Here is a 27967-nt window from a genome sequence, read left to right as displayed (position 1 = left end):
AAGAAATAAAATCGACCTTTGTGATTTAATATTTACATTGATTGCATTTATATCTAAACGTAGTATTTTACATTCATATGCAAATTGCGAAATTGTTTTTCTCCGTTTCGTTTATGAACCGTTTACAGTTGTAGGTGTGCCCATCGACCGTCACCCTTATTTATTTATATGATTATAAAGATTACAGTATAAGTACGTTTTAATGCTTACTCGGTAATCTTACATCTTCAGCAGATTATACGGTATGTTCTTTTTTGTAAAAAGCCAAATCCGTTTGTAGCATTATTTTGATATGTAGCTTTCTCTATTTTTAATTAATTTGGATCCGGGCTTCTCTTACAAAAGGGGGATTGCGTATATCATGGGTTAGTGCCCTTGAAAGGTACTTTTGTTTTTCTCGATAATGAATAAGTGTATTCAGTTTGCATATTTCTTTTAGAAATGTTTTAGATACGACACGATTCATTGCAATGGGTTCTTCAGACGCTTATATGTCATCGCTTTGGTTGTAATTTTGGTAGCAATTTTAAGTTAAGGAAAGAAAGAAAATGATTACAGCAAGCTATTATTCGCACAAAATAGAATCCAAATCATTTGGCAACTGACAATATCTATGTCAACGACAGTAGCATTTCTTGAACAGTTAAGTACAAGATATAAGCAACCTTTTCCTATTGCATTAAGTATCAGCGATGAAAGTTGAATAAAAATGTGGATTTTTTCCAGATGCCTTTGCATGGAAGAAACGAAAGCTGTTCCAAGTCAACTTGATAGCAGTTCGCATTTTTCGGGAAGAAGGGACTGGACGAAAAACAAAATGCACAAGCAAATTTTAACATGAACACATCAATCACTTATCAGAAACCAGTTTTTTATCAACACATTCAAAGAGAAATATGCTGGAAAGCCTTGAGGCATTTTGTACATAGCAATTGTAAATGAAGGTTTCATTCTGCACATTTGGATAAAATGTAAGCTTTTCATTTTTTTTTTTTTTAAGATGGTTCAATAGTTAACTCATTACACCTTCTTAAACACCATGATAATTTATTAACTGTGTGGTATTTTTGCCAAGAATTTCGCCAAACGGAATGGATGTGCCTATCAAACCTTTCAAATGTGTCTTATGTGATCGTGCATATGTGATAGATGCATCACTGGCAGCACACAAGATGATAGAGCACAAAGAAGATCCTCCTCATAAGTGTCCTGTTTGTGGTTTGGCCTTTTTTAATGCAAGCACATACTCTACTCATCTAATCAAACATTCTCTGGACAAGGAGAAGGATTTTGGTTATGAATGCTGTGTTTGTTCTGTGGAGTTCCCTTCTTCACAGGGTTTGAGGGTCCATATGAGCCATCACTCTGGTGCAACCATCATTAGTAAAGGAAAGCCACCACAGAAAAACCCCAAATTTTATAACTGTGACTTGTGTCCTTCTATGTTTCGTGATCCACAGCGATTAGAAGAACACAAGAAAAGCCATGATGGAAACAGACCATATGAATGTCAGTTTTGTCACATTACTTTCAGGCTTGGCAGTCGTCTAAATGTTCATGTGCGGCGACATCATGTTTCTGAATATTTAACTTGGAAACACTACAAGTGCAACTAATTTTATTTAATGATACAAGTTTTGTAGGACCTTTTTTGACCACAACGTACTGTTAGTGCCCTTTTTCTAATTAGTTCCTAAACCTTGTTTGTGCAAGTTTCACATTATGCATTTATCATTATTCCTGAGATTTATGTAAGGTCTATGCATTTAAACATATTGTTGGCAGATATAAATTCCTAGTCGACATCAGATTCTGGAATGAGCACAGCAATCATGACAATTTTTGTCTAAACATGTCATAGTGAAATCTCTGGTTTTTGAAGAGTTTGTCCATGAGGTCTTGTCAGGCATTTTAGCATGTAAGACAGTAGTTAGTCAATAACTTCTGTCTTAAGTCACTAAGCTTAGTTTATGACTTTTAATTCAGTTTGTGCAATGTTCCTTGACCTAGTGACTTAAGTCATTTTGTGGTGTTTATCCATAATTCTGGCTACCTGCATCAGTTATTTTGTAAGTTATAAATACATTTACTTCTGATTTTTAGCATTTTACGTTCTCTTTTTTCTTTGATCTTTGCATTTAATAGTGTTACATTTGTGTGCAGAAGAGGAGCTTGAAACATGTTCTATAATTATTAGCTTCACCCAAGTTTTAGGCCTTTGCGATGTAGAGCTATGCTTTCTATACACTGATCACTCGCACAGTTTCCTCTTGCAGTCCTTGAAATGGCTGGAGCAATAATTGCATCATCTGCCTTATGCCCCTAACACTATTCTGTATGTTTCCTTTTTAAATTTAGCTGTCATTGTCATTGTCATGGAAATGACTATAGCTTCATTTTAAATGAAGTTTTTTTTTTAAGTTTCTTGTTTCAGAATAACTGGTATTGCTTGTTTGTTAAAACCTGTTATCCAAAACAATAAACTATGTTTTAAGAGTCAGGCTGTTATTGGGCCAAGTGCACAACACATTGATAGATGCTAGCTGGATGATTAATCTGTAGCTCTCAGCTAACTGCTATGTTGGGCATTTAGCTGCCATTTTATGATGCATTCTGGACCGAGTAACTTTCTTTTTTAACATGAAAATTTAATAAAGCTTTCTGCTGCCTTCTATTTCTTCAATATTGTTGCTATTTCGTCGAGTTTCCCAAACTTTTTTTGCTCACTTTTCTTTATTTATTTGTTCTGGTAGACATACACACGCATTTATGCACAATTCCTAATTCACTGCTTTAATTTCAAAAGCTGACGGAAATGAAGTCTCCCTTGGTATCCCTAAGGCTCAGTACACCGAACATTAGGACACACTACAATTTTGCTGCATTTTTTTCCCCCCAGCACATCTTAACCTCAATGGCCTTAAGTCTCAATTTACTCAGGCTTAAAATTTTATATGAAAATAGTTAATCCCATGCATAGCTTCAAGTAAGCTAATCACATTTACAGTGTTTGCTTGGGGTGCTAAAAGGTTAATTGGATGCTGACCAACCACAATATATATAAATAACATGCTCAATACAGGAATTTGGAAAATTTGAAAGCAAGCATGTAATCAATTTTTTTTTTTTAATATAAAGATAAGGAATCACTCTTGCGCAGTGTTTTAAAATGTTTACATTTCTTGATTATTGCTCTTAAGTTTAAAATGTAGGTTGAAATTGGTCTGTTGATATAAATACATAACCTTCAAAGGGTGTAGTCAGAGGTTAAAACATTCAAAATTAAGATGCAATGTCTGTTGTTAAACACAATCTCTTTTCAAGTACCCAATTTCAGATTTTTTTTTTTTTTGTTCAAGCACAAATCATTCATAAGAAATGCTGAAAAAAAAAATGCAAACTGGGAAGTCATTTGACATTTGTGACTTTTTAACTTTATGTGCACAGAAGAGCATGCGAGTCTGAATGTTTGTTTTTCACATGAGTCCTCAAGCTGACATTTTGGGCAAAGCTGTCGCCACACTGTTCACACACATATGGTTTTTCACCAGTATGCTGTCTTAAATGAACCACCATGCCATTGCTTTTAGCAAAGGCTCGTGGACATACTGGACATTTGTATGGTCTTTCTCCCGTATGAGTCCGAATATGAACTTTGAGGGAGGTGGAGTCACTGAACCCTTGTCCACAGTACTGGCACAAATGTTTCTTCTGCTTCAAATGCTGTCTCCGTATGTGTTGAAGACGACTGCTGCTGATGGCAAAGTATTTGTCACAGTAGTTACACTTGTATGGTCTCTCACCTGACACAAAAAAATAATGCATTTTGCTAAGTCCAAAATGAGTGTCTGTAATAATACATGCATACATTTCATGTCTCGGACATGATTTTTAAAAATTATAGAATCTGCATGTCTGTCTTCAAGCTTGAGTTGGTTTCATCTAGGTCCAAATCAAACTAATTTGTACTCAAATGTTACAAAAATTATTTGTATAATTGCAAATAAATTAATTTACACAAAGAAAACTAAACTGGGTACTTTTTTGCCTGCATGCATCATATGCAATATGTGCTTTGAACCCCAAAATAATTCCTATTACTAGTGTATGTTCATACTGTTGAAATACATTTGGAATAGGAACCTTTTAACAAAACTGTGATACTAAATATACTTTGCCAGTGATGATTGTTGTATAGAAGGGGCTAGTTACCTGTGTGCTGCTGACGATGACGTTTAAGTTTGGACAAATGACAGAACTCTGCTGGACAGAATTCGCATCTGTGCACTTGTGGAACTTTTTGTTTTAAATGGGCTTTGGCATGCTGCAGTAGTAGGTCCCAGTTGGTGAACACCTGGCCACAGGTAATACAGGCATTGCGGCTGTCCTCCTGATGTGTTTTCAGCATGTGTGTATTGTAAGCATCATTACGCAGGAAACCAAGACCACATAGCCTGCAATGCCATCGAGGGATCTCCATGTGGTGCTCAATAATTTTGTGAGCATCCAATACCTGGGAATGTGCAAATGTTGTCTCGCACAAATCACATTTGAAATGCTTCAACACCTCTTGTGATGTGTATGAAATAACTGCCTTGCTGTCAGTCAAACAAGGATGTTTTTTTGCCCACAAAACTTCACTACTGCTTACAGATTCAGATGTCAAATGGTCCTCATTTTTTATCATAATAGAATCTTTTCTTTCGTCACTTTTCACCTGGAAAAAAGTTTTTAAAGCTTAGCACAGCAAACTTGTTATTGCATCAAAATGCTATCATATATCCTGTAAAGACAAATTTTGTTTGGCCACATCATTATAACTATGTTTGCCAATGAGCATCATTAATACAACTGTTAAAGCAGTGTGGTGATGAATGTGAACATTAGCATTGACATTCTGCATCTACTTTAGCAAACAAGTAAACATGTCTGCTCTACTGTTAATGGTGTGCTGCTGTTTGCTGCACTCCAATGGACTGTCATGTTCACACTTAATTCTTCTCATGTTTCTGAGTTTGTGTAGCATATGTACTAGTGCATATGTGTGTTTGCATGTATTTAGGGCAGGTGTAAAAAAAAAAAATGAAAGTTTGAATATGTGTTATCTATACACATACATTATTCTGGTGGCATGACATCATGTTGATTACAGAAGCAGTAGATCCTGTTGAACAGAGTGTAGATGAGCAGCTTGATATGAACACATGAACACAGTGATATGAAGTTTGGATTTATGTGCCATTGATGAACTGCCTTTAATGAACTAGATAGAGATATTTTTAAGTTTTTATTTGTCATAGTTTAAAATTAGACCTAGGCTTCTCAAGTCATGCGTCTGACTTTGGGTAATGGTGATACCGTAATGGAGCCTACTTTGTGAGGTCTGCCTCATTTCCAGTAGGCAAGACTTAGGGTGTCATGTAGCCAACTAATGTGCCTGTTCATGTGCATCTTCATCTATGACCTAAAGCAGCAATAAAAAGACTGTAAAGTGATGGCCTACATGCTAGTATCTTCAGTTTAACTGTAATTTGTTAAATGCAGACCAGGGCTTCTGCTAAGGCTAAATTCTTTGGGGTCCCAGGGACCCCTTCTTCAGATTTTTAAGGGGTCCCTGTTCTTCGCCCAAATTTGAATGGGACCCCATTGACGAAAATTGAAGGTGTCCTCCGAACTTTTAATGCGTACTGTACGCAATTTTTTGCGTAAGCAGAAGCCCTGCAGACCATATGATTTTTGATTGCATTTGCACTGTCAGGGTCCACAAAGGATTGACCACACTTCACTGTTGTCCATGTAAGCAAATCAAACTTATCCACGGTTGGGAGTCAAAATTTCTCGTGATACAAAAGTATAGTAAAATCCTTACGTAATCCTAATTTTTCATGATATTTGAAGTTCACAAAAGCTGAGGAACTTTTTGTGAAAATTAACTGAGCAATGCTGTGATTTAATGCATATATTTTTATATAATATAGATAGATATTTAGACAAACACAGTTTAGTTTTAGTTTCGTAAGATGTATTTTGGTTAGCTGAACAATTACAGTTACAGCTATTTTTGCCTTGGGAAGTTTCTTTATTTTGCTTGTTTTGGGAGATATTGTACAATCGTATGGTGATGCAAATTTTATTTCCACATGTCAAAGAAACTCTGACCATCTTTATCACAATATCTAACTTTACTACAGCATTCCCATTACCTCCAGTTTGGTCAATTTGGGGAAGTTTGCTGTGCTATAAGGGTATCGAACCGGCATGCCTCTATGTCTACATTATTCCTTCATTCAAGTTTACTTTTTCCTGAAATAATCTCATTCAATATGAGACAATGAATCTTTTTAATGGTTCTGTTCTGCAAGAGGAATGTTCTTCCTACCTCCTCACTTTTCCTTCAGTGTGTATCTATATATATGTGTGTGTGAACAAGAGGGAAAGCCTTTGAAATAGTGCATCTTTCTTTTAAAATAATAAGAAAAATAATTTACCTTTTTCTTTAGTCAGAAATCTAAGATCAGAGCATGCCATTAAGATACAGCCTCCATAATTGGCTGGAGGGAGCAGGAAACGTTCAATAAAACTGAGTCAAAATGATAACCTGTAACAATGATGCTAATGCTGAGCTAAATAGCAACAGACTATGAAATCATGCCCCCCCCCCCTTTTTGTTTTCTGTATAGCTGTCTGTTACTGCAGCCCTGCACTTTTTTTTTAATCCCACATTCTCCTTTGGCCTTCCAGTATAGTGGTGCGTTTCAATCTTGCATTCTGGTTCTCACAAGGTTGGCTGGTTATTTCCGTGCTTCCACTTAGAGGTGATTTTGCACTATGGAGAGGAAGGGGGAGGAAAACCCTTTATAGCCTTTTACAACCTCAGTTTCATGACATTCCTGTTCTGGATGGCGACAGGTAATATCCCAAATTTGTGCAAAACTTATACTACTGCAATTGTTTGAACAATCTTCCTGTAGTTCCTCCTCATTCTGGATTCACTTCCTCGTACTCCCATCCATGGTTATAACAGAAAAGAATGGTTTGATTCAGGAAGGTGGGCAGTATAAGCAGCATATGTTAACTAAATAGATACGCTTTGTTAATCACTTCAATCTGGCCTCTCAAATATCCTCACCTGAGTCGGACTCATTCTTTTATGTGAGATGGTAGAAGTTTGATCTTATTATATCCTCTCATATTCAAACAGGACTACTACAAATTTTGAACTGGAGAAAAAAAGATGTGAACACACTTTACACAAAAAAAATACTACCAAGCACCTCTCTTATTTTATAAGGACCTAAACACAGTTTATAAGGACCTGTTTGCTCAAAATTGGCACTTCTAGGGCCTTATTTTGACCATTCCCAAAAACATAAGTTGTAAGCACTAATAAGGATCATATGCACCCTATGTGTGTGTGTGTGCGCACTAGCTGAGCATAAACAGTATGATAGACTCCAATGTTGACATATGGTAATAATAATAGGATTTGTATAGTGCATTTCTACATGTGGAGGAAAGTTCGATGTGCTTCACAAGAGACCAGGGATAGTGGGGAAAGGTGCCGTGTGATGTAGACATCAAAATCTGGTCAAAACATGCACTGATTAGTACCAAAAGAGCACGAAGAAAAAGAGCTATGAGTGTGGGGGAGAAAGGACAACAGGATGGATGAGTTATAGTAGGTGTTTCTGAAAGAGAAAGTTCTAGGTCCATATCAGAAAGCATGAACTGGCTCAACTTGTGTGGAGAGATGGAGGCAGGTCATTCCAAATACTGGGGCCACAGAAGGAGAAAGTGTGAAGGCCAAACATTTCCAGTCTGGTATGTAGAATAGGGAGAAAACTGGCATGAGGCGAGCAAACTGACCTGCAACTGGCATGGCAACACAAGTTCAGATAGATTGGGGCAAGGCCATAAACAAAATGACAGCAAAACATAGTTTAGTTTATTTCTTGTTACTCCTTGAGAAATATAGGGCCACAACAACACCTTGCCAGTGGACCCAATTTTAGGCAGGCCTCCTCAGTTGGGCCCATGTGGTTCCAACCTCCTTTGCCTTGCTCTCTACTGTTCTTTTCCTATTCTGCTCTGGTCTTCCAACTCTTCTCTTCCCCTGTGGGTTCCAGTCAATTTCCTGCCTGGCAATCGTGTCAGCTGGTTTACGCAGGGTGTGTCCTATCCAGCCCCATTTGCGCTTTTTGATGTCTTGGTTAGTGGCATTCTGGTTGGTTCTTTTCCACAGACTGCTGTTGGAGATCTTTTCATATCGTCTTATTCCCAGAATATGGTGTAGGCATCGGATGGTAAAAGTCTGGAGCTTGCTGTTGATGGTGTTTGTCACTCTCCAGGTTTCAGAATCACATAGTAGGACAGCTTTCACATTGGTATTGTAGATGTGGATCTTACTGCAGAAGGATAATACTCCAGAGTTCCAGTTCTTAGGCTGTAGAAAGCATGCCTGGCTTTGTTGATGCAGCTTTTGGTGTCATCGTCAGCTCCACCATCCTTGTTGACAATGCTCCCTAGATATATGAAGCGATCTGTTTCCAGGATGTTCTCTCCTTGAAGTTGGATTGGGAGTTTCTACTTGTTGATTCTCATCACTTCAGTCTTCTTTCTATTGACCTTTAAGCCAATCTTCTGCCACAGCAAAGCATGGTGATCTTGAATTCGATGCAAGCTCAAACTGGCACCCAGTGGAAATTGCACAGAAGCAGTATGGTATGGACAGCCACTCACTTACCAAACACAATGTGAGCAACATTGTTCTGAGCTCTCTTGAGCTTGTCATGCAGGTGCCAGGAATGTCTATGAACAGAGAGTCACAGTAGTTAAGCCTGGACATCACACACTCCAACATAAGCTGCCTGGTGGAGGCAACAAAGAGATGCTTCATGAGGGTGATCCTGCACAGCTTGAGAAAGATGGATTTGCAAACTGAGTTGACATGTTTCTTGAAGTACAATAATATGTCGAAAATAACTCAGAGCTTTCTGACAGACTGGGAGAAAATGATGTAGATGGAGGCAGATGTTTAAGCATAGGGGCAGAGGCTTTCTGGGTGACTTCAGTTTTCTCCCCATTAAACTTGTATACCAACATTCAGTTTTTGACAAAGCCTAGGGTTAGCCAATTGGTTGGACATAAGCAGTAAACAGGAGAGGGCTGAGAACTGAACCCTGAAGCACTCTATGAAGCACAGCAGAAGGTTCTGATGAGGAGCTGTGGACAGACTAGGTGCGAGAAGACAAGATAGGAGTGGAACCAACTTAGAATTGTGGCAGAGGCTAAAGTTAGTGTAAAGCACCTGGAGAAGAATGTGGTGGTCCAAAGTGTTGAAAGCAGTGGTCAAATCGAGCATAAATAGGATTGATGCTGCGGCCACAAGCACATATATAGGCCGACTGAAATGGTTCCAGGAGACTGTAAGTGTCGAAGTGTTGTAGCAGCTGGTCAAGGACGAATTTCTCCAGGATCCTGGATAAGAAAGGAAGGTTGGAGACTGGAAGGTAGTTCTTTAGGGCTTCAGGGTTGAGGTTGACTTCTTTAAAACCGGAGTGAAAAAAGCAGAGGGAGAAAAAGAGCAAGTAGACAGGGAATTAGCAGCAAACCACCAAAACAAACAATTAGGCATGCTATCTAAGGGCATCATACATTATTAGAGTATGACTGCATCTGGATGTGCGTGCGTTTGTGCTCGCATACCTCATGATCGTCATCTTCATGATCATAAGGAATTAAGCTCACGATATTAAAAGATCTCGACCGTAATATGAATGAAGTACACAGTGTGTGCGAGTAAATGTCCAAACAACCAGATAACAACTCCTTTTTTTGTAGTGACTCCAGTCAGAGCAAAATTTTTATTTACCCTACCTTTAACGAGAGTTGATTGTTGCATTGGTTTATCATTTGCACATCGGTTTCTGCCATTATTGTCATAGAATTTAAGCTACCTTTACATTATTTCTGAAAAAAATTGTATGTTGTTACTAGGTCAGAACTACGTATACATAACTATGGTTTAATAAAGTGTATCTAGTCATATAAAAAATACCGTGTATAAAATATTGTTAGACCACGAAAACATTCGCACTTTTTTCACAAATTAAATGTAAAGTAAAGATATTCTGAAAAAAGTCATATTCCGAAAATAATCAATTTTGTCAAAATGGCTGCCGTCGAAGCTAAATCAACTAATGTGGAAGACGAAACTCTCTTGTCTGCGGATATCAGTTCAGAATCGGTTGTGATACTTTTCATAGTTAATTTTAGAAAATGTTATTGGTGACAGCTTATAGTGATTAGTATTGTTCTTCGCTTTAGAAGCAGATAAGCTAAAGTTCGTGCATTCGCACCTCAAGGCATCTGGCTGAGTTCAGCAGCCAATAGCTGTGTGAATATATCGTTAGAGTATGATTGCATCTCTGTGTGTACAGGAACAATGGGAATTGTTTACATTTGATAATCCTGTGTTTGATAACATAAAATATTACTTGTAAAGAGAGTGTTACACACATTTAATTAAACATGTAGAAAATTTAATAACAACCTCATCAAATTTTTAGAAACAATCTTTATTATGCACAACATCATCTTAATTGATATCTGTTGATCAGTGCAAATTTTATGGTTACAGCAAGACCTTTCTCCAGCTGAGGAAGATGATGTCAAAGAATCAAATTACGCCAAAAGAAAAGGTAGCAGAAGGTGTGCAGTAGATTCCAGACCTCAGCAGACAGGCATGGGCATCAAGCGATTTAAGTGCAGCTTGTGTACATTGTCATTTGCTATTCCTAGAGTCCTAGAAACCCACAAGATGATTGAGCATCAGCTGGAGCCCAGGTGGAAGTGCCGAAAATGCAGCATGCCTTTTCTTCATGGCATGACTTATAATGCTCACATGGCCTCATCTCACAACGTGGAGCAACCACATATCTGCGATGTGTGTGACCAAGTGTTTGCCACAACTTCTGACCTGAAAATCCACAGGAGGGTTCATGTTGTGAGCATCAAAAATCAGATTTACAAATGTGAATTTTGCCCCGCTGAATTCCCTCACCTTTGTAAACTGAAATATCACAGACGAAGACACACTGGAGAAAAACCATTCAAGTGCAGTCTGTGTGACCTGGCATTTGCCACGAGCTCTCAAAGATTGAATCACATCAACCGGTTCCATCACATGATTCGCAAACACTTGTGCGATCACTGTGGCAAAAAGTTTAGTGGGCCACGAGAGCTTCGAGAACATTACCGCACTCACACCGGTGAGCGCCCATTTAAGTGTCCAGTGTGTTCCAGAGCATTTGCCAAGAGCAATGCTATGAATGTTCATTTGCGACAGCACACAGGAGAAAAACCTTATGTGTGTGATAAGTGTGGCCAGGCCTTCACAGTTAGAGTAAGTCTGCGCACACATCTCAAAAATAAACACAACATCATAGACAATGGTAACATACAACCTTCAGGATCTGTTCCTCTTGGGACTTCTAATGATGGTATAGTGTCTACTGCATTTGCTTCTAAGATACAGCCAGCCAATCGGGATTCTCAGGAGGGGGCAAGTGTCCAGAAAACTGATGTTGCTTGGAGGCAAAGGGGACGTGCAAGGAAAGCATGCCCACCTGACAGACAGAGCACAACTGATGAACACCAGGAGGGCCAGCTAGTGACAGGGCTCATCAATGAATGGGTTGCTGTGCACCCAGCACATTTGGCCAATGCTGGGCTAGGACACCACCCTTACAAGACCTCACAACTACAGCCATTGACATCCCATGACCCTTTGTCTGAACCAAGCAGTTTGCGATATCATGATTCAAGAGATGTCATGTACTGATTACCATCTAATTTTCCTTATCTTTTCCTCCCACCACCACTACCACCACAGACTACTGACTGCCTACAGATCAAATGCATTATGTGTGGTTGGTGTGTTTTCATATAATTATTTACATGGCTATGATTACTAGAGAGAAGGATATTATGCAAATAATTTTAAAATACAAAGCATGCCTGTAGTTAAATAGCTTTATGGTTTTATTGATTATTAGTCACTCTAAGTCTGGAATAAATTTGAAAAGTGCAATATACATTTAAAGTTTGTCACGCACTCTCTGCATCCTTGAGTTTACGATCTCATATACATGAACAATAGGAACTTGAAGAAGACAATTTGGATAATAGTTTTGTGAATTGTGGTACTTTGAGCATGGCAGACAGGTAAACCAGTAGTAGATTTTTTTTTTTTTCTCTAAAAGGCATATTTTTTTAAATTGTGTGTGAAATTTAAAACTGACCATAGGACACCTTTAATATGATCCAGCTTCAGTTTATAGGGGAATGAATGCTGCAGAAGACCAGTTTTAATTTTACTGAAAATTTAGCTTCGAATAACATTTTATTTAAAAATATTTAACCAAGTTGAACAAGTCAAAATTCATTTGATAGACAAAAAATATTTTCTCTTAAAAAAAAAAAATACAGTGTACACCGAACAACAAGACTATGCTTGGATATTTTTTGCAGGAGTATTGAAGCATTTTTATAAAGATATATAGATCAATACATTGATGCATATTGATGTGTATTGAAGACATTTGCATCTGCAGGTGCGAACTGTACAGGAAGAGTTAATATTGTATCTTTGCTTTCAAATTTACATTAATAATTTTTATAATTTAAAAGTAAAAGGGCAGTGGATATCCCAGAAGTTAAATCTTCAGCATCCAACGTTCAAAGCCAGAGAAAAACTAGCTAACCTGTTGGATGGGTAGCTGATCCCATGAACAGTTGGGAAGGAATGCCAACAATGCCAATGGCTGAAAGGTCATATTACCATTACATTTTTCAATAAGATTTGATAGTGAATGTGTTAAGGATTAAAAATAATAATTTTATGAAAGGTTTTACTGATATAGCTGTGAAATGCTTTTTTAGTGTCAGAATGGTGAAATCCTGCAAGATGGTAATTTTAGTCTTGTCTTGCATTACAAATTATGAATGTGCATAATAATTTAAAACATATGCCTTTTTTTTTGTTTTGTTGCTGGAGCTGTGATTTAAGGGCCAAATATCATCTTTGAATTAAGTATGGGAGGTACAGTCTACAGCAGTTTTCTTCATGCTGATAGCTAAATGTCCCATTCCTCTTTTCCCTTCTAGGCTACCTGGTACATGGAACTAGCACAGCAGACATTCATGTTTTTTCAGTTGGTGCTGGGTGATTCTTTAACATACTGTTTGCATCCTTTTGCATTCCTCGAATCAAAGAAGCTCAGCAATTTAGGCAGAGCCTAGTGAGGTTGTGTTGTATCATTTAAAGAGATTTAGACAAGTTTCAAGATTTTGAATGAAAAGGTGTTTCATTGTGCGTTTCTGTCTAGTATTGTTTTTAAATTTAAAAGCATACGTTTATTTTTTCCTGAAGATTACACCTTACAGATTAATGCAAGATTTGCATTTTTGCAAGCATTAGAAATTAGAGAGGTGAAAGGGTTAAAGGCAGAAATGAGCGCAAACCAATGGCATCATATATGCTATTGTCATGTCCTATTGAACTGTAACCTCATTTAAACAGAAAGCTTTATATTTAGTTTACAAATGAAGAAACAGGTTTTGAATAAATAAACTGAAACTTTGACTTCAAAGATTATTCTTTACTAGTTATTGAATGATGCATATTCACATTATTTGTTACCAAGTGTGCATATTTAAATGGATTGGTGAGTGATGCTTAGTCTGTTAAAATGTTAAATGTTTAATAATGCCAAAACGTAGTGCACTCTGTCATTCAGAAAAAGTACCAAGAACATTGCCATAACCTCTATATGATCTTTGTTGACTTGACCAAGGCTAACATGGTTAGCCTCTGGAGTATACTGGGTGCCCACAAGTTCACTAGATTCAACTGGCAGTTCCACAACAGGATGTTGTTCAAGAGTTAGGATAATGGAGAGGAATAAATGAATCTAAGGCCTTCCTCATCACCAATGGTGTCAAGGACTGCATGCTTACTCCAAAACTTGTCAATATTGTCTTTTCTGCCATGATAAATGGATGACTTCCATTGCTACAAAGAGGGGCTAACATCAAATGCACATCAAACTGTTGTTTATGAAGGCAACAATTAAGCAGTGACCACTGTTATGGTCAACACAATGAAGAATCTACTATTTACTGATCACCATGCTATGAATGCCAATACTGAGTGTCAGATGAAGCATCCTGTTAGTGGCATGTAACAACTTTAGTCTGACCATCTGCATTACAAAGATCCAAATTATGCACTGATCTACTCCTGCCAAACCTTTCTAGGAGATGCATATCACAGTGAAGAGATGCAACCACAAGGCAATCGAGCACCACCTACCTGGGCAGCACTTTCTGAAACATTGCTGTGGATATTAAACACAGACTTGCAAAAGTGAGTGCTGCCTATGGCACATATATGACCAAAATGTCTGGAAACATATGTGGTCTCAGCTTTATCACCAGGCTGAAAGTCTACACTACACCCCATCCTCATATGCTAATGAGATTATTTATATAACTTGGTCGATGGGGATTGCTTTAGCCAGTGGTACAGGCTTGGCGGTGAGGGTAGTTACTGGCCGGATGACAACCCGTGAACGAAGGAGAGCGGAAGGGGGTCGACTACCGACATTATGGAGGTGCAGGGATATGCAGCCCATATCCCACACTACTATACTTAGTCAAGACATGTCAAGAATCTGAGTTTCGCGTTAGCTGCCTCCGCCGTGTGCTGCACATTCGATGGCATAATTACATTCCCGACACATTAATCCAGTGGGGTGCCTGCAGGCAGGGCGCCGCGCTTCTGATAGTCGTCAGGGGCTCCGCACTTTTGATTAAAACCGTGGCGTCGAGGGTCTGGCACATACCCTAGGCCTGGACATTCTCGACATCCACAGCCTTCTGTTAAAGGCGTAATCTTGATGGGCAAGGCACGTCGACCGCCTGCTGAAGCAGCTACATCTAAAGTAGTGAAAAGGCGTCACAACGACAGTGTTACAGAGACTAATAAGAACTACAACTCCGTATTTTTGCGAAGTTACCGCCCGTGGCTCCCACTCAAATGCATTGGTTCTAAATACGCTCGAGACATTGAAGTGCATGTTATTTGTATAAAGCAAAAGGGACCCGGCCAAACGTGAAAGTGGGGATATTTTAACCGTGGTTAGGTTACGATAGCCTGATATATATATATATGAAAAAGCGCGTAGGAATGGAGGCCGCGGTCAGTTTGCCCGATAAACATGTGATCTATGTAGCTCATAACATGCATGCTCACGAAGGAGCATGCTCTCAGCATGTAGAAGACATAGACAGCATACGAAGGACGGAAAGAGAAACGACTATATGATGACAAGTTATAAGACAAACAGCTGTTTCAATAATATTATATGATAATGTCATCTTCAAGCAAATCACGTCAAATATGTCAAAGGATAACGTAAAACGGTCATACCTATCTTTTAATGCAAAACGAAGTGATGCATGAATAGTCTATGTCTATCTACTTTTGGGGTTTTAAAAAAAATTAAACGTAGTAATCCAAAACACAAATCTTGGTTCCACACCATGTTTTACCACCTCCCCCAAAAATGTGAAGAGAGTGATGTCCCTTGTACTTTTTTTTTGGGAGGGGGGACGGCTAAATAGCAGACAGTCGTGTGGACTTCGTTAACACTATCAAAATGCTGTAAATTTACAAAGTACAGACATAAATCAATGTGAAAGTTATCAAGACACATGTCACTGCATTTTTCAGGTCTTTTCACTGACGATTTAAAACGTCTTCCACAGAAGAAGGACGATAAACATTGTTGACAAGTCATCGTGCATTTTGATTTTCTTCAGAAAACAAAGGATCGAACTGTCACGTAATACAACAATGGAGCTGTCACTCGGAGGAATGCCATCCTGGCGCGAGGGTCGGCGAATCGTCGACTTGAATGAATTGGCTCAACAAATGAGATGTAAACAATGCACGTCGTTACTCGATTTGAATCGAACTGTGCGGGAGTCTCGCTATGGACTGGCTAGTGTGCTGTTCATCGTGTGCCAGTGCGGTGTGCTGAACGATGTTCACACTGGCAGAAAGCAGGAGACAGAGACTGGTCGACCCATGTACGAAGTGAACATCAAAGCATCTATAAGTAAGACTATATAAATTGGCCTCAGGGAGGTCGGGCAAATGACGATCGAGAGGAAGACACACACATATCAGGACAGTTATGCAATCATGCTTTATGATAAATAAATGACACATGAGATAATATTTGATATGCATTTTTTAAGAATTATTACGGCATTTAAAATTTTTAATTGTAGCTTGCCGTCACTTGGTATTCCTTACTATGGAGGGTCTTTCCATCCAGATATAATTTATAACTGCATTTGCAGGCATGCTTATTCACACCAGTTATTAATAAAAAAATCAAAATTGTTAGTAAATAGATATTTCTCTTCAGCACTGGTTATATTATAGTACGAGGGAAACCACGATGCCATGAAATGAGACACAAACACTGTATTGCTTATATGATATTGTTATCATAATAGTTTTCATTTAAAACAATGACAATCTTTTACAATTATTTTCAAGACATGTGGTAGTGGTCTTTATTTTTGTTTGAGCGTTGTCTCAAGATTGTGCAGTTTTTTGCAAATGTATTTGTGCAGATATGCTGCTGTATGGAATGGGGGCTTCACACGTTATCAACTTCCTTGCAGTTCTTGACATTCCAGTCCCTCCTGCTGATGATACATCTCTGATTGTTCCTGTTGCTTCAGCATCTGATGTTCCACCCTCCTCTCTACCATCAGTTTACAATCATTCACTCAACACATTAGTTCAACCCTCCCTTCAGCAGTCACATCTGCTGCAGCAGCCACAACAGCATAATCATCATCACCAGCATCAACAGCAGCAACAGCCACCACCGCTGCTACAGCCTTTAAGTGTTCCACAGCAGCACAAAGACAAGGAGCAGCAGGCTCAGGTGATAGCTGAAGGACAAAAACTTGCAGGTGAGAAGCGAGGACCTGACAAATGTCCCTACTGTCAACCTTGTCCTCATCACAATAACAGCAAACCCACAAAGAAGTCTCCTGAAGCGGCCAAGTTGTCTAAAGATGAACGGGATGATGCCAAAGTCAATACAAAATGTACAGTTTGCAAAATTGTTTTTCGATCAAGAGAACATTACCGCATTCACAAAATTCTTCATCCCCAGTTGAGGAAGAAACAGCGTTTTAAGTGCACAGACTGTTCAGCTGAGTTTCCTGAGCGAGGAAAATTGAAAGATCATGCAAGAATGCACACAGGTGAAAAGCCATACAAATGTGAATACTGTGATAAATGTTTTCACAAAAAGTCACAGCGCAGCAAGCATGTTAAACGCTGCCACATGAAAGAAAACTCTCATGTCTGTAACTTTTGTGGCAAGAGAACATTTACCAAGACAGAACTTCGTGAACATGTCCGTGTTCACACAGGTGAAAGACCATACCAGTGTGAAGTGTGTGACCGGACATTCAGACGGAAAGATTACCTCACTGTACACATGAGGCAGCACACAGGAGAGAGGCCATATAAGTGTCATCATTGTGGGGACTCGTTTGTGCAGCGTGTCAGCTTGTGCAAGCATATGCAGGCAAAACATACTGTAGGTTCAGCTGCTCCTGCAACAGGTCCTGCCACCACATCCAGCAGCTTAGTGCATCCCACACTGCAGCCTCACCTGCATGTACATGTTCCACATCCACATGTCCAGGAATCCATGTCTGCTGTTGGCATGTGTGACATGCATATCCCTCCACAGGCACAGTCTGCTGCCATGTTTTATTAGCTGCATGAGTAAATAGAATGTTAATGTGCATAAAATTGTTTGACAGCCAAACTATTTAGATGCAATTATTTTAAAAGAAAATTATTTGCCGTCATATCTTAATTTTGTTTGGGGAAGGGGAAGATGAAGAAAAGAAAATCATTTTTAACACAAACTGCAGTAACTGCTGAAATATTTTTGGAAGACTATATAGTCATATATACTGTGTTGCTTCATTAAGCCATGCTTGAATATCTGCTATTTTACACTTTTAAATCAATTTTAGGAAAACATTCTATCAAATTTAATTTTAAGCATATTCTTACGCTTCTTCAATTTTTGATGCATGTGTTTTAGCATTTTTTTAATTGAGATAAGTATCTGTGCTGCTGATTTTTATTTTATATCATTTCTCCTAAAACATCAAGCACAAAGCTCAGCCTTTGCCCTTCCAGGTTGTAAAAGGGGGACTTACATTAGCACACCATCACAACTGTTGCTGTATGTCGTATCATAACTAAAAGGGGATAGCTCACTGCTGGCAAACGCTAATGTGATTGAGTTTTGAGTTGCAGTAAGTCGTTACTGCAGGTACTGAACGTATATTTACATCCTTTATGGCTTATTACAAATCCTCTTAAAGTTTTTAGACTATGCTTTTGTTGTTACCAGTTTCCTGTTTACTTGTTCATGCTGTTCATACGAGTTTGATATTTTGAGGATAATATATTTCTTTTTCTGACATTAAATAAATCAGATTACTTTAGGGGTTGTTCTTAAGATAGCTGATTAAAATATAACATTAGCTTTACATTCAAATTGTGGCAGTACAGATCTAGAATATGGAAATACAAAACAAAAGAAAGACTTCAATTATTTGAAATGTTTACTATTGTGCCATTTTTGCAACTGAATGACAATAAGACTGAACTGCTGCTACTTGTCCAAAGAAATTTCTAAGTCATCCTTCTCTCCCTTAGTCTCTGTTTATAAACAACTCAGCTATTCCTTTCTCTGTCTGCAGCTTGGGTGTCATTCTCGATCAACGTTTGACTTTCCATCACCATATTTCTCACGTCTGCAGAAATGCTTACCTTGAGCATTGTTGGATCAGTACCATTAATCATTATCTCACCACCGATGCAACTAAAAATCTAATTTCTGCCTTTGTGCTCTCAAGGATGAACTATTGAATTTCTCTTTTAGCTGGAATTCCCAAGTATCTTCTTGACAGATTTCACAGGATCCAGAATAGTGTTGCTCAGCTCACCTGTAGACCATCTAGATACGAACTATATAATAGCGATATACAATCACGGACCATATGGCCTACAAACTTTCCACTTAGACTTTGCTGTTCTGGCACTGGTCCTCGGTACCTCTCAGAACTCATTCCCATCTTGACTTCTTCGCTCATCATCTAAAACCAAGCTTCTGAGAGTCTCACCAAGACAAAGATTATGGACATAGGTCTTTTTCCTAGCAATCCCCGTCTACTTGGAACAGATTACTTCATCACTGATTCTCTTACCTCCTCTAAGTCAAAACTTAAGACTCATCTTTTAAGAACAACTTCACTGTGACCCTGATCATGCATAATGTGCGTTGGTATTTACTTTGTGAGTAGCATCTGTAGTAAAAGTGTGTCTTTTGTGTGTAAATATGGGTGCATGGTTGCTTATGATTTAGTCTATATATGATTTATGTAAAACACTCTGAGCAAAAATTTCTTTGGCTAGGCGCTGTATAAATCCTCATTATTATTATTTTTAAATGCAGTGTTGAATACATTTTAGCACCACAAAAGCATAAGTGAAAAATCACAGGGTGAAATTTAAATATCTTTTAGGTTGTCTTTTTGGCTAATAGAAAATTTCAAGATTATCATCATTTGAGGAAAGGAAGAGGTTCATGAACGGGATGATGTCAGCCAAATCACTTCATTAGGCATTAAGCATCATATTGCCTCATGGTTCTTTACCTTAGCCTGTAAGTCATCAATGTCTGAAGTATATGGGAAGTTGAAGTGTGGCGATCATATTTATAATAATAGTAGATTTCATGCTGACTTAGAAGCTGCCAGCATGCAGTCAAAATTATCTTTTAGAACTTAAAAATTTTTAAGTTATTATTATTTAAAATAAGGTGAGACCAAAAACAACAAAACAACTTGAGATATATGTACTATGTTGCATGTCCACTTGTGAGCTAATTAAAGGTCTTGAGCAATTCTTAAAGAGTTTCATTCAAGTCACCTACTAGAATGTTACAAAAGTTGATCTGGAAATCAGCCAAGACATTCATATTTAAAAAGATTAAGAATACTGTAACTTGAAGTGCCTTTCCTAATTCGCAAATGTGTCCAACTCCTGCACCTACTTCAACTATGGAATGGTAGTGTGAAATGTCTGGGTCATTTCTTTTTGTTTTTTACTACAGTGTAAAGATGAAGCACTCTATTCTTCTAATTGAATGACGTGATTTTGGCTACATTTTTTAAACTTGCAGGTGCTTTTTGTGAACATGATGGCATACTGGTGTCTATTTGTTCCCTTGTCATATCTTCTAAAATTGTTTGTTCTCAAGAACCATTTATTTGCTATCTTATGGAGTTGGCAACAAACACTTGTCTTTTTATTCTCATGAATTATACAGATACATTTGATAAACATATACATGTAAAAGACATGTATTAGTTGCAACTTTGCATTTCATTTGTTAAAGCAAGTACCTTCTGAAAAAAAAGTTTGAATGATAGTGTACAATAATGCATTTTTCTCTTCCTTTAATATCTTTACTCAAAATCCCCTGTAACTGAGTGGTGGGGTTTATGGTGGTAGCAAATGTACTACCATTGGGCTTGAACAAATATTATGGCTACATTTCCTGCACAGCAAGTTTTCAGCATCATATCATGAGTGGTGACAAAACACAACAGCTGTCTCTTTCTTTGCTGCTGACCAGGTTCCTAGAATGTCTGGTCTCTGCTGTACTCTTACACACCCATTGCAGAACTAAACTCTTCACAATACTTTTATAGGCCCACACTAATCACTACTGGAATATTGGTTGTAGCCGCTTCTCCTACATCCAGTACATTAACCAATAATAATAGTCACAGGATTTGTAAAGCAAATTTCCCCATGTGGATACTAGTTCTATGTGCTGTACACAAAAGATGACAAATGCAGAGTGCAAGCAAAGACTACCAACAAATCAAACATGAATATTTTAATTTTTAAATTAGCCATGCATGAGATAAAAGGACAAAAACTGACTCTAGGATTAAATAATCAAAACTGCAGGTTTGTATTTGAAGAAAATAAAGATTTTCAGTCCATGAATCTTACGCTCCTCGAGGAGTAACAAGGAATAAAGTAAACTTCAGTCTATGTTTCCTTTATTTATTATCATTTAGAGATACTTTACTTTAATCCTTTTTGCATAAACAGGAAGATATTTCAGAAGCAAATTTGAGACTGGTTGTTAAATTAGCTAAATTACAGAGCGTAGATAGGGGTAAGTACTTGATTTGTGAGCTTAATTCATTGTGACGAAAATTTCTTGCTCGTCTGTATTATATGTGTGTGTATGTGTTTTGTTGTTTGTTTTTTTTTTTACTAAACATGTTAAAACAAAATGTGTTTAGAGATACCGAAGAAATTGCATGAACTGGAATTTAAAAAATGCAGGCAGTGACAGCATGTCATACTTGAAGGTAAAAGATTGTCAGTCATGGATTTATTAGAAAAAGAAAGTTAAGCATTAGATGCGCATTTATGTGTATTGCATTTTTTATTAACATTAAATTGTTAAGCATTTGAGCATGTTCTTGTACTGAATAGTGAAAATGTATGATGATATAAAACTTCATTTGATCATTCACCCATTTGAACATGTATCTGAAGATCTTACTAACTTAACTGCACCATGGACGTTCATTACTGGATAAGTACTCGGCCACAGTAAAGACCAATAACAAAGGCTCAATAACAAATAAAAGGAAACTCGGCCAAGTATAGGCCAAAACTGAGTTCCTGGTGATTGAAAAAGTTGTATGCCATCAACATTAATCTGTAGCTGCAAATAGCAGCTGCTCAAGTTCAAATCCAACCCTGCATCAACATTCGTACAGCGTATTTAAAATCCCAAACTGAAAAACTGGCTTCACAAAGATGGCGGCGACAGCACGTGCACGCGAACCTGCCCCGTGGTAGCAGACAATTCAGGGCTCCTTACATGATAAAATTCACAGAAAAGCACTTTGATAATAATTGAATTAAAAAAGTAAATATATAATACTTGTCTTAAATAAAAGAATTTTTAACTACAGTAATTTTATTGTGCGTAAACAAACTTACCTCGAGAGAGATCAAAGGATGAAAAGCTTGACTAACGTGTGTAGCTCGCTTGTCTCTTCAGGCGTGAGAAAAGTAGCCCACCATAACATACGACGGGCATTGCTAGGGCCGAGCACGTTAGCCCACTTACCGCTGACCGGTGGGCAGCCCACCACTTGCCTGGCACTGCGCCAAGCGGGTTGGCCCACTTTTGGGGACACAACTGCGTTTAGCTCAAACTGGTGCAAAACTGGTAGGTGCATAGTGTAGCAAGTGATGGGAAAGCCCACAGCCCACCTACAGGTGGGCAACCTGTAGTAGGGCCCACTACTACCCCACTAGTTTTGCAGGCTGGGGTGTCTCATTCGTTGCTCTAAATGACGGTCCATGCTTTGCGCCACTTGACCTCAACTGGAGAATACCACTGAATACCACTCAACCCTGAGAATACCAGCCCTGCAACAGGTGTCACAAAGTTTCACCACTACGATCTTTGTTGCCAGTCCAGCATTTCACAAATACGCGGGAGTGAGATGAGAGACTTCAAGAAAAGCCGGCTACAAAAATAAAGAACTGTTTTCTTTAAATGGAAGATCGCATAAAAATGGAAGATTCAGGAACAACTTGGAAGGTGGGCAGGAGGATTGTGGAACTGAGCGAACTCGCGAAGCAAATGTATTGTAAAGATTGTGGCTGCGTACTTGACTTGAACCTCACAGAAGGCGAAACAAGAGTCGGGCTGGCCAGTGTTTTGATTGTCCACTGTCGTCCGTGCGGAAGTAAGAATGAAGTACACACGTGTAGCAAGAAAGATCTTAGCGAGGGAAGACCGGTCTACAATATCAACATCAATATAGTAGTTGGTAAGCCGTACATAGCTTTGCGTAGACACCTGTAAATATGGAATTGTGCCTGTCGCACGTCACAAAGTTATGAGTATCTTACCTTTTGCTGAGAATTCAAAGTTAGAATGTCTCATGCTACCAATGGTAAATAATGAAAAGGCCCACATTTAGTTCCTTTTTCCTATCCTTAATTGTATGGTTTTTGATAATATTAATTAGCTGCTTTACATTACATTGGCTAAGGGTCAGTGCCTTAGGTGTAAAAATTATATGCAGGTTGTAGACTTGATAGGCTGTGTGTGAGCATTATTTGAAGAAATATGCATGTATGACAAAGTACTATTTGTAAGAATGTTCAGTATGGTGTCCAAACTCCACAATAATTTCTTCTCGTGGCAGAGGTATGTATTGTTGCATTATGCAGGTAGTCTTTATAGTCTGTTTTAGGAGAAGGGGTGGGATGGAAAAAAAAAATCAAGGGTAGATTTAAATATGTTGTTAAGCCTTCTTCGTACTATATACAAGTTTATACATGTATGCCACAGTGTGAATGTTCATAGTGACAGAACTGTCTACTGGTCTGTTAGATTACATTTTTGGTTAAAGTTCACAGTATTGTCCAACTAGCTGCTTCCCCCAACTTTACACTTTATTTGCTTTCACACACACACACATCTAATTCTTTCCTGATTGTTGATGTCCAGACCTTTTACAGTATGGATCTCCAGATCTGTTGAATGTCCTTGCTGTCCTTGAGGTTCCAACATCCTCGCTTTTCATGCTGCCATCTTTTCCACCATCACATCCCTTGCACCCTTTAGCTGGAGGAGATGACGCACATCATAGCTCATTGACAGCACAGGCACAAGCTGCAGGTTTTATAAGAAGACCTGCATTGACTGTTGGACAGTCACCAACTGAGGACAACTGTCTGAAAAGTGAGGATCTGCATGGAGGTCTGACAGATGGGTCAAAGGCAGCTGGTAGAGATTTAAGGTAATAAGATTTTGAGAGAACACTTCTTTTCGGAATTGGTCAGCAAACTTAAAAAAATGTAATTTGTTAAATTTTTATCTAAAGCACAAATTTGTAGCAGAAATGACATTTTTAAACACACCAGCAAAGGAGACAACTCTACCTTTTGTGATTAAAATGTTCTGCTACAGGTAGGCTTCTGCAGTTTTTAAGAAGGTTGTAATTGCAATATAGCGAGAGTGATGTTCCTCACTGACTAGAGAGGATTGAACACCTTCCATAATGCTGTCTTACGGAGCGACCTTAGTGATCACACGGGCCTCTGTAAGAACGCCCTACAAAGTGACTCTTATGAGCTAAAGGGGAAAAGGATCTTCCCTGGCATAGCTTTTGACTTACCACAGAATGCACAGCTGCTACCATTTTTAAATAATCTTGTAAATAATCAACACGACCTAAAATTGTTCAGATGCTTATTTGATTTTTTGCATATGTGGATAAGTGTTAAGCTCATAGCAAACAAATAATAGTAGCTGTTTTTTGAAAGAATATTTCTACAATGACACAGTAGTAATGTAAAAAGAAAAAGTGACAATTTTATCACTTTTTACAGTTCAGATAACATCAACAGTGCCAGTCTAGAGAGAGATGTACCACTCTGTATTACTGCTTCAAGTGGACCAAAAGATTTGTGCCTCCAACCATTGCATAGCCTGACTTTTGGAAATAGTTTGAAGACCGAACCTGCTGTCATGTCAGCTGTAAAGCAGAAAAGGGAATTGAAAGGAGGTGTGTAACTATTACATGTTTGTGTCATCTTGTTTTCCGGACTTTCAAATCTGAACCTGTCAAACCACTTCTTCATTCTCCTCATTGGCTACCAATTAAAGCTACAATAGACTAGGAGCTCTTGATAGTTCCTTCCCTGCCTACTTAACTGCAATCTAAATTGTCCACATTCCACAGGTTCGCTCCTTTGGTGGAAGTAGGTTTTTGCCAATGTTTTCAATGAAGGCAGGTAGCCACGTAAATGTGTTAACTTTTTTATTGCTGTCACCAGAGCGAAAGCAAGCAATTTTCATTACTTTTCCAAAAATGTCTTATGTTTACATGAGCAGCAGTAATAAAAACGAACATTACCCACTGTCATCTTCAGTTATACGCCCTTGCTTTTGGTACATACTTTTACTTCTTTGCTGTGGTAAGAGGGTTAAGGGAAATAATTTATAGTATAAAGAAATCTTCTGTTATATAGTTATTTATTTACACACTATATGTGTTTTGTGACACTACCCAGCTGGCATCAGAGTGTTTGAAACATATAGGAGATAACTTTTTAAAAAATCTTTATTTCTTGACAGATGTGTTCACCAATAGCATAAAAGGAGTCATTGTGTTTATATTGTGGACAGTTTGCTTGGTGCTAAAGCTTGAACCAATATTTTTTATTTAGAAGAGAAAGATATAACATCATACATCTGTTGTACATAATAGCATTTATTTTTGAACATTCAGGGAAGCGAGAAGTGGCAGAAGCTGGACACATAAAAAATCCTGTTCAGGGTGACTTGTTTTTCCTCATTTGGCAGATATGAAACCTCTGTGTGTGTTTGGGATAGAAATTATCTTCCTTCTGAGGCTATTGTTTTTTCTAGCAAAAACGAAATCAAAAAAAGGCAGTTGATATTTTATACATAATAAAATTTAGTTCAGTTTGAAGGACAAATATGAGGTGGGTTTTTTTGTGATCCTCAAGGTTTTATTGGGAATATAATAACATGTACTGTAGCAATCAAAGCAGATTCTGAAAAGAATTATATACATTTTCCTTTGAGCTTTGCTGTTCTGTTTCAACAAGCCTTCCACATACACTGCTAGCATAACATAATTCTTAGAGTGCTACTTCTGGAAGAACGAACAATATGGCTTTCATACATAAATATAGTAATTACAATGGGAAATAGGTTTTACTGTGTAATAAACGTAATACTGTATATGAAGTTTATACAGGAATTCATACAAGGTAAACAATTTAATATGCAGAATTGGTTGCTTATGGGTTTGCACACACTTGAAATTTTGTAAGTACTTGAATTTGGTGCTGTTTAAATGTGTTTAGAATAGTATTTACCTGTTATTTGCCTCTTTTCTAAAATTAGGTGATGAATACATTCATGCTCAATCAAACTGATTTGGAATCCTGCAAGACCCAATCCCTTCAAGAAAGTTGCTGTAAACAGCTTTCAACAAAAAGGACCATGTGTGATCTCTGTGGTGCTTGCTTGTCCAGTCGATCAGCACTCTTCCGACACCGTCAACACAAACACGATATGAAGAGAGACCCTGTCTTATGCCCAAGGACTGGCTGCAAGAAGAAGTTTGCACGAGTGGAGCTTTTACAGAAACACTTAGCAGCAGTTCACTCAGAGGTCAAGCAGTACCTGTGTCCCAAGTGTGGAAAGAGGTTTGGAGTAAAACACTACATGATAGAACATAAGGCTCGGTGTGGAATGCAACCGTACCAATGTGAGGTATGTCACCAGAGCTTTTCTAGTCGAAGCTCAATGCACAATCATCGAGCTGTCACTCATGAGGGCAAATATCACAGGTGTATATTGTGTGGAAAATGTTTTACTTGGCGCACTACATTAGTAAGACATCAGAAAAAATGTATACAACCCTGTTCAGCTGTAAAAAAAATGAACTAGAAGATACTAGATGAGTCCTAAATTGGCATTGACTTGACCATTCCAGCTTTTGAAAAAAGTGCTTAAGTCTTGCTGCTCTAACCATCTCTGCTGACTGTTAGCAAAGGTTGAAATTAAGGCAGACCTTATGGTTGGGAGGTGAAGGGTTAATTTATAAGCGCATAAGCACTGAATCTGACCCTATGTTCAGCATTGGTCTTTCCACCACTGCCACTGGTTGCACCTCATATAACACAGCACAGGATGGGATAATTACCCTTTGTGTTGTCACATTTGTCACATAAACTGTTTTGGTTGGTAGTTGAGAATGGAGGAGGTTATATCTCCTAGCTGCCCTGCACCTTCATTCAGTGCTAGTTGCATAATTGCAGACCTCTTGATGAAGAGAATCATGTAATCAGATCTGCCCAAAGGAAGCCTGCATCTGCTTATATAAGCATTATAACAAAAATACGACTTATAAAACCACAAGGACTATTCCAGATAGTGCTCAGCTGGTACCAATATACAGATAAGTACATATATACATGTTAAAACAATTTATCTCACACACACTGTATATACACCTGCTCCCAGCAACAGCAAGATGAGTGGGTGACTTGCGGTCACCTCCGGCTAATACAAGATCACGGCCAGTAGAACAGATCGAGTGAATGTCACGTGGAATGAATGAGTTGCGGTGATGATTTGTTCTGCATACAGGCATCTGGTATGACATACACCCCAACTCTCATGCATGCGTTTACATCTGTGTGCTCTGCTCCGCAAAATACAGGACAGCTGTGTCTTTACGTACTATGTCAAATTTAATGACATAACCATAAAGTTTCCCACGCATCAATAAAATTAATGTCTACACGCTCTTTCTTTTAAAATTAATGCCTACACGACATTAGCGTGGTCACACATTATCTGGCACTGCTATTTGTCTAAATGCTGTAATTGTGCGTTACTATGTCCAAGCTATGTGTTTGATCATGTGTCTGTATGATCCGGTTGATCTTGTTTATATATTTCCTAATGTGATATTGACAGGGTTGTCCATGGGACATATTTTTCTATCCCGTCCCATCCCGTCCCATGGCAATTTATGCCTGTCCCATCCCGTCCCATCCCACGGGACGTTTCCCATGGGATTCCCATGGTATTAACAATCCTATGGACAACACTGAAAACCACTTTTCGGCTTTTGTTCTATAATTCCTGCTACTTCACATACAATAGATGATTCAGAGGAAAGA

At 38.3% G+C, this 27967-nt stretch overlaps 3 protein-coding genes and 1 long non-coding RNA gene across 6 annotated transcripts; 3 read left to right on the top strand and 1 right to left on the bottom strand.

The window, feature by feature from the left end:
- The first annotated feature begins 105 nt into the window (after nt 1-105).
- Nucleotides 106-2500, top strand: LOC112569037. Its single transcript, XR_003100276.1, has 2 exons — nt 106-242; nt 727-2500. It is a non-coding gene; the product is annotated as an uncharacterized LOC112569037 (long non-coding RNA).
- Nucleotides 2409-22369, bottom strand: LOC112569004 (zinc finger protein 239-like). 3 transcript variants are annotated; one of them, XM_025246640.1, is made up of 4 exons: nt 9877-9968; nt 5118-5164; nt 4213-4717; nt 2409-3803 (listed from the first exon to the last, which is right to left on the bottom strand). In XM_025246640.1, the coding sequence occupies exons 1-4, from the start codon at nt 9899-9901 to the stop codon at nt 3436-3438; spliced, it is 945 nt and encodes a 314-aa protein (XP_025102425.1). In that variant the 5' UTR covers nt 9902-9968; the 3' UTR covers nt 2409-3435. The 3 variants fall into 3 exon arrangements, with proteins under 3 accessions (XP_025102425.1, XP_025102427.1, XP_025102426.1); XM_025246642.1 differs by lacking the exons at nt 5118-5164; nt 9877-9968 and adding an exon at nt 22256-22369; XM_025246641.1 differs by lacking the exon at nt 5118-5164 and having other exon boundaries at nt 9877-10011.
- LOC112567522 (zinc finger protein 37-like) lies at nt 10143-21682 on the top strand. Its single transcript, XM_025244217.1, has 4 exons — nt 10143-10246; nt 10640-11835; nt 15817-16184; nt 16711-21682. Exons 1-4 carry the CDS (start codon nt 10172-10174, stop codon nt 17877-17879), a joined length of 2808 nt encoding a protein of 935 aa, XP_025100002.1. The 5' UTR covers nt 10143-10171; the 3' UTR covers nt 17880-21682.
- A 389-nt stretch (nt 22370-22758) lies between the features above and the next one.
- On the top strand, nt 22759-27756 carry LOC112568986 (zinc finger protein 184-like). Its single transcript, XM_025246608.1, has 5 exons — nt 22759-23061; nt 23748-24039; nt 24632-24807; nt 25534-25581; nt 26179-27756. Exons 1-5 carry the CDS (start codon nt 22785-22787, stop codon nt 26724-26726), a joined length of 1341 nt encoding a protein of 446 aa, XP_025102393.1. The 5' UTR covers nt 22759-22784; the 3' UTR covers nt 26727-27756.
- Nucleotides 27757-27967: the final 211 nt, after the last annotated feature.

This window comes from Pomacea canaliculata, linkage group LG7 (assembly GCF_003073045.1).
Source record: "Pomacea canaliculata isolate SZHN2017 linkage group LG7, ASM307304v1, whole genome shotgun sequence".
Classification (NCBI taxonomy): Eukaryota; Metazoa; Mollusca; class Gastropoda; order Architaenioglossa; family Ampullariidae; genus Pomacea; species Pomacea canaliculata.
Note: the sequence above shows the minus strand (reverse complement) of the source record. Positions and strands in the feature narration are given on the sequence as shown.

Excerpts from the sequence above, each read along its gene's own strand:
- LOC112568986 (XM_025246608.1), top strand. The coding sequence starts at position 22,785 with ATGGAAGATCGCATAAAAATGGAAGATTCAGGAACAACTTGGAAGGTG. Across the intron at positions 23,062-23,747 it reads CAACATCAATATAGTAGTTG|ACCTTTTACAGTATGGATCT; the intron begins GTAAGCCGTACA and ends GTTGATGTCCAG. Across the intron at positions 25,582-26,178 it reads CATAAAAAATCCTGTTCAGG|TGATGAATACATTCATGCTC; the intron begins GTGACTTGTTTT and ends TCTAAAATTAGG.
- LOC112567522 (XM_025244217.1), top strand. The coding sequence starts at position 10,172 with ATGGCTGCCGTCGAAGCTAAATCAACTAATGTGGAAGACGAAACTCTC. Across the intron at positions 10,247-10,639 it reads CGGATATCAGTTCAGAATCG|CAAGACCTTTCTCCAGCTGA; the intron begins GTTGTGATACTT and ends TTATGGTTACAG. Across the intron at positions 11,836-15,816 it reads CATGATTCAAGAGATGTCAT|AAACGTCTTCCACAGAAGAA; the intron begins GTACTGATTACC and ends ACTGACGATTTA.
- LOC112569004 (XM_025246640.1), bottom strand. The coding sequence starts at position 9,901 with ATGCAACAATCAACTCTCGTTAAAG. Across the intron at positions 5,165-9,876 it reads ACAATCAACTCTCGTTAAAG|GATCTACTGCTTCTGTAATC; the intron begins GTAGGGTAAATA and ends TCTGTTCAACAG. Across the intron at positions 3,804-4,212 it reads TCATCGTCAGCAGCACACAG|GTGAGAGACCATACAAGTGT; the intron begins GTAACTAGCCCC and ends TTTTTGTGTCAG.